This window comes from Saccostrea cucullata, unplaced genomic scaffold, assembly GCF_032062105.1.
Source record: "Saccostrea cucullata isolate Sc308-1 unplaced genomic scaffold, CSIRO_AGI_Scuc_v1 ctg4215, whole genome shotgun sequence".
Taxonomy (NCBI): Eukaryota; Metazoa; Mollusca; class Bivalvia; order Ostreida; family Ostreidae; genus Saccostrea; species Saccostrea cuccullata.
In genome coordinates, this window is record NW_026931424.1 from 40,706 (window position 1) to 47,319 (window position 6,614).

The 6,614-nt window shown below is 32.7% G+C and overlaps 1 protein-coding gene across 1 annotated transcript; it reads left to right on the forward strand.

The window, feature by feature from the left end:
• The first annotated feature begins 232 nt into the window (after nt 1-232).
• On the forward strand, nt 233-5,923 carry LOC134232577 (uncharacterized). Its single transcript, XM_062714563.1, has 6 exons — nt 233-368; nt 1,397-1,485; nt 2,309-3,975; nt 4,275-4,544; nt 4,762-4,800; nt 5,526-5,923. Exons 1-6 carry the CDS (start codon nt 309-311, stop codon nt 5,726-5,728), a joined length of 2,328 nt encoding a protein of 775 aa, XP_062570547.1. The 5' UTR covers nt 233-308; the 3' UTR covers nt 5,729-5,923.
• The last annotated feature ends 691 nt before the right edge of the window (nt 5,924-6,614 follow it).

Genomic DNA, 6,614 nt, shown 5'->3' on the forward strand with positions numbered 1-6,614 from the left:
ATGCATGACTGTACTAGAAAAAAAGAAGTGCAAAGAAAAAAATAGTGCAAAGAAAATATAAACAGTGAATGAGTATATCAATGCACCATGTAAAATTTAATAATTATTAATCAATCTATAAAGAAAGAGTATTTGTTTTTATCAATGTAAATTATAACAAAAGTGTTGTAATTAACAGATGAGAAAAAATCATTATGACATATGAATAATAATGACATTTTTTATTTTTTATAGATAATGAGATTTACTATAAATGAAAGATTTTTCAACATGTTCAATTTAAAGAAATAGTAGTCAGTAGACGTACAATGGCAATCTTTTCCATTTACTGGAACAAAGATTGTGCACTTTTTAAGGCTCTAAAAGAGGTATGATCAAATTATTTATATTGTATGCCCTTCCCCATGAAATGCATCTTTGCGAAGACCTTTCAACATACATTGTAAAAGAAAATGAAATTGTATAAAGTTGCAAAAAGTTTTGTGTAGATAAGTTAATAGATAAAAGGAAGTGGGGAAGTAAATTGATATCCTTTCAACTTCTAAAAATAAAATTGTATGTTCAACTATATGTAACTGAGTATAGAGCTCATGATTTTATAAATAAACTTTGAATGGGCTTTATATCTAAGTTGTAATTTGTTTTCAACATTAGTAAATTGATCTGTTAAATTGAAAAGACCATTAATAGCATGATTTAAAGGACCAATATCTCTTAATGGCTATTCTAAAAATAGTACATGTACATTTGTTTATCTCCTGACTATATATAGCTATTATGTCACTAGATCTATATAAACACTGTCATTAAGAGTTAAAATAAGCATATACTCAAACATGTTCAATAAAAAAAACCCATGTTCATGTAATGTTAGTGTCATGAATTGCTAGTAAATCAAAAGTGAAAGTGTGCAAGAAATTACTTGCATGTCTTTTCCATCCGAAAGAAAAACTATAGCTGAAGATAATTATAAAGACCTTAGTAAACATTATTCAAGGATACAAGAGCTGAACGAACTTGGTTGAAGCTGGGATATATTTTCTTGACAATTCTGTAAATATTATGGATATGTTGTACAGTGTACTTCAGTGTCCATATTATTAATTAACACAATACTGCAAAGTTAAAAGTGATGCAGGGACATACTTTTTAGATCGAATAAAATTCCCAACTTTTTTGAAAATTTCCAGATATTTTCTCAAGTGAATTTTATAAATTATTTTTATTTCCTTATATAGTCATGATAATACAAATTAAGTTTTGAAAAAAAAATGAATGTTTGATATTATGCATGTAAACTTAATTTTAATAAAGCATAGTTCATGTACATATGTATAGTACTGTATCAAATTGATAAATCAGTTTCAGATGTGTTAACTTTCCCCTTTTTTTAAAGGTTCAGCTTCTGAGACTGAAGAAAGACTTGTCAGTGAGTGGAATATGTGTACCTGCAAGACTGAGTAATTGGTGTTATCATATTGTGAGGTGTGTAATTTTTATACATGTACTGTCTTCGAAATTATTAGATCATATCCTTTTTCTCTGTGACTGTAGTTTAGTGGGGAGTATGTTGGAATCAGCATGCAAGTCTGTCTGTAGACGTGATATTGATCGGAACCTGTTCTTAAAGAATATTGCATGATATGCTGGGGTCATTATAGGGTTATCAGAGTTTGACATGGAAATACATGGGAAAACTTTAAAATATCTTGATCTCAAGAAGTCAGCAAAACCATTATCAGTCATATAGATTCCAAAGCATTCTCAGGTAGGGTAAAGTAATTGATATGTGTTCAAATCATGACTTCTTTGGGTAGGATTGGGCCAAAATGGGCAATCAAAGTTAGAATATAGGGGAGAAATAGTTTTAAAATGTTTAAGCCAAGAAGTCAGCCATAATTAATATACAGTTAAAGTATATCATTGAGGGAGTTGCCAAGATTCCAGTTCCCCAAGGCCAAGACTAATTTCCGAGGCGCAGCCGAAGGAAATAGTCATGTTCGAGGAGAACTGTAATCTTGTTAACTCCCTCAATAATATACTTTTTAACTGTTTTATCGTATCAATACAAAAGTAAAAAAAATAGAGGATTACTAATGATGGGGAGTTAGCTTTCGGAGCTGCTAGGATTAGCTCACTTGACTAACGCACAGGGATTAGTCCAATAACAACAAATTTTACATGTAATGTAGAATTATATATACATCATGATTATATAAGCATGCCATAATATTATTTCCTGATCATAAGATATATTTGAAATTGTTACTCTAACAGTGTCTTTCATAAAAAAAATCATTTTTTTCAGGACAATAGACAGCAAAGAACACAAAGACTCTGGATTCAAAAATTGGGAATGCTCTTATAATTCTATAAAGGAAAAAGATATTGTTCTTCTAATTTTGTTTGTAAGTAATGAACGTTGGTACATAATGTTTTATATGTGTGTGTTACATAGACTGGTATTCACTTGCCCATCTACCATTGAAACTGCACTCCCAGAAGAAGCATGCCAAAATAATGCAGGCTTTGAAAAATTGAAGGATGCCTCAGAATTTTGTGATACATCTGATAAAATCGGTGCTCAATGTCTCACTTGGAAATTAGAAGTGAATGACCAACTCTCCTGTTCATTTCACAGACACAGCATTGGATTAGAAAATTTTCTCAAGCAAAATACAATGTTGAAAATGAAACAGCTGTGCCCTGAAGCATGTATCAATAACAAAGGCATTGAAAAATATGAAAAAGCTTCAGAATTCCTTGATTTGATATGGTTCTCTGCTAATAAATTATCTTGCTTTACACAAAAAGCAAAATATTTACTGCCACTCTTATGCAAATTTGATAGACACTTCATAGTGTCAGAAAGTCCTTTTATTCAAAACCATTTTGTGTTGATAATGAAACAGACGACCTCTGAAATATTCCACCATAATGCAGTCATAAAAAAATTGGTGAAAGACTTAGAACACTGGAATAGGATATATTGTGATATTGATTTTCAGTTTTGCATTGGGAAATTGACAGCATTGTCCTCTTGTCCATTACATGCACACATCAGTCTATTGGAAAGTCCTTTTGACCAAAGCTATATTACGGCAATTGTAGAAAAGTTGAACACTAAAGTATTCATATTGGATTTCTTTGAAGTGAAACAGAGCAAAAAATTGCATCATTGTGAAACTGAGGCCAAAAGTATGCTGTTCAGATTGACAATTTTACTTTCATATTTTCTGCATATAACCAAAGATTGTAATTTGTCAGAAGAACTTTTTGGTGTTGCATTTTCTTCTTCCATTTTAATAATTTTACCTAATTCATTAATCAAAGGACTTTGCAACTCTGGATTGAAAATCAGTTTAAAATCAGAAGATGAAAGCCAGCAGTCACCAGATTTACTGGAGTACAACTGGAGGAAAAAATTGATCAAAACATATGTTAATGATTTCTTCAAAGAGCTCAGACAAATAGAGAGCAACGAGGCAAATGAAACCAAAGCTGAAATTTTGGGTGTAAAAAAGAATGAAAAAGGTGAGAAGAATAAGTCATTTGATGAACATGTTACAGAAAATATTTATGAGATATTAAGTCATGTGGAGATTCGCCATGATGAAATAGTGGCATACCCGGCAACACAACAGCCTGTGTTAGAGCCCATTCTCAACAAATTCTCTGTTCCTGAAAGGGCACCCTCCAAACATGACACCATGGCAGTTGAATTCTTGCGCCTCTGTACCATGCATGACTACCCTAACACTAATGGACCAAGTCTTCTAAGACTGGCCCAGGCCGGCTTCTTCTACGAGGGAAATGGAAACGAACTTGTCTGTTTCTCGTGTGATTTTCGAAAAGGAAGCTGGAATTATAATGATTCTCCCAGAGAAATTCACCTGAGGATGTCTCCAAACTGTAAATTCTTATCCCAAGGTGGTGATGGCAATGTTCCTGTGCCAAGAGGAGAGTCAACACAAGGTAATGACAAAAGCACTGAGCAATCCTCACAACACTTAAGTATGATTGGTGATATCATTCTTTTTATTCATTAAATTCATAATAGTTATTATCCAGCAACTTAATACTTGTACAAAGATGTCTTAATACTTGTTACAAAGATGCCTGTAAAGCTCATAAGTTGAAAATGGTGCATTCAGATTTTGCATATTTCGTTTAAATAGATGGTTTAAATAGAAACATGTTGTTTTCTATACAAAGAATAGAGAAAATTTCAACTGATGAGATTTCCAAGCAATAATATTTTGATTTACTTTCAGACCTTGTTCCCCTTCAGAGTGCTCCTCCGGTTGTGGAACCTGACGGTCCACGGGCAGGCTATAATGCCTCTACATCTAACAACACAGCTCACCTGGCTAGTGCTAATTATAGTGACGGACAGGACCAACCAGATACGACGAGACGTACAATGGTGGTAAAACACCCGGAGTACGCTAGCCGACCCGCCAGACTGGCCTCCTATGCTAATTTTCCACGTCACATGAAGCAGCATCCAGCTGATATGACAGATGCTGGATTTTATTACGCAGGTGAGTAAAAGTGGATTCTGGAAATAGTATCGAGATATTCTTTGCGTCAAAGGTAAACCAAGTTGAGGCTGTATAGTAAGAAAACACGAGGGAACCGAGAAAAACTTCTTTTTAAAATAAAAGTTATATTGTCATTTTGTTTCAAATTAGAAGATGCTTTAATATTACAATGTATTTCTATAAATATTTATTTATTTGTTATTCACAACTTTTTCAGGTTTTGGGGATTGTTGCAGATGCTATCATTGTGGAATAGGTAAGAAGTTAAAATGTGTCTGTTAAAAGATTTTGATGGATATTTATGGAAAGAGTTAAATTGAACTTTTAAAAGATTTTTTAAAATTGAATATTATCTTTGCCTTGAAACATTTCCTTGTACATTTTTACTCTAATATTTTTGTGCCATACTTAAGATGTATACATGTATTTCAATCAATGAAAAGTTTTGCAGACTTGCAGTTATTGGGTATAGTTGAGTAAAAATTCTGTGAACGAGGGTGATCCCTTGCACACCTATGCATTTAATACTCTAAGCTGCCATGCTTATTCTAAAAGTATTTAAATGTAGTTCACAGATACCTGGAATACAGTAGTAATACCTTGACATTAATTTGCTAAGGAAATTCTCTGGTATTTCTCTGTTGCCATGGTTATGAGCTCTGTTTACATATGCAATAAAGAGAAGCTTGGGTTAAAATATCGATTATTTTAGCTGGTAACATATATATATAAGTATTTATAAAACAAGTGTATAATATACATATGAACAAAATAAGTTGCCTTGGATATTAAAATTGAAAAAAATTGTATTTCGTAAATTTTGATTGACAAAAACAAAAAAATTCTAACAGTATGGACACGTATAACAAAGGAAATGTAGACAGTTTGGGTATACATGTACTAGTATTGATAATACTGCCACTGACAAAGCAAAGACATGTTATTAAAGAACATGTCATTAAAACAAATTAATATCATCAGGTCTAAGAAACTGGGACCCTGAGGACAATCCATGGATTGAGCATGCACGGTGGTCTATGGAATGTCCTTACATTCTAAAAATAAAAGGGCAGGCCTTTATTGACCTTGTGCAGGAAGCTGCCCGGGCAGCAGAAATGGCCCAAGATGATGAGGATAGTGAACCTGAGGGCGAAAGCGTAAGTGTAAATTTTATCTTGGATTGAACATGCATATTGGTCTATGGAATGTCCTTAAAAACTAAAAATTTATAGAGGATATTCAATGTGTTGTAGTTGAATACAGAATTTATTTCAAGAATGGGACAGGATTTTTTTTTATATTTTTTAGAGTGCGAAGCTCAAATGAAAACATAAAAAAAATCCTGTCCAACTCGTGAAGTAAATTCCATATTTAACTACAAAACATTGAATTTTCTGTTTATTACATTTTCTTTCATTTTTCCTTTGCCTCTGTTTTTTTTATAGAAATATTCATAATCCATCATTGCAAACCTTTACGAAAATGTACAATCCTCTCTCATTATGGCTGTGGTTGAATGAGAAGAGAATATTTTGTAGCTCATTAAAATATTGACACTTAAAGCATAGTTGGAAAATGAACTTTGATGCGACCTTTCAATACTTAATCACAGTTAATGAAATATTTTTTAAAATGATGGTGTCGTTGGCCAGTTTAATAGAGCGAACCTTTGCGAGCGCTTGCCAAAATTCCTTATATCTAATAGAAATGTTCGCAAGTGCTCACTCTGTTGAACAGTTCTCAGCTTTTGATTTGTAAACAAATTTTGTCATTGGCTGAACAAGATATCACAGCATACAGGCCTAAATATTCAAGCAATTATGACAATTTATGTGATAAAGCAGCCAGAAGATAACTATAAGAGGACTCTAAACCCTGGGTTGAGACGATGGTCATTGGCTAGATGATGTCATAGTTGAGCTGTTATACTAAGTGAAGTGAAAATATTGTTAACATGGATTTTAGCAAAATATTATTTGTTGTGGTAATTTTGGCTGCTTTATCCTCTGACAAAATAGTTTATTGCCTCTCCCCTTTCACGAAAGCGCGGGGATATTAAATCTTATTTAT

What these genes read in the sequence shown, in the direction of transcription:
- LOC134232577 (XM_062714563.1), top strand. Translation starts at nt 309, where the DNA reads ATGGCAATCTTTTCCATTTACTGGAACAAAGATTGTGCACTTTTTAAG. An exon ending in TTTTTAAGGCTCTAAAAGAG is followed by an intron (nt 369 to 1,396) that starts GTATGATCAAAT and finishes CTTTTTTTAAAG; the next exon opens with GTTCAGCTTCTGAGACTGAA. An exon ending in AAGAGGAGAGTCAACACAAG is followed by an intron (nt 3,976 to 4,274) that starts GTAATGACAAAA and finishes ATTTACTTTCAG; the next exon opens with ACCTTGTTCCCCTTCAGAGT.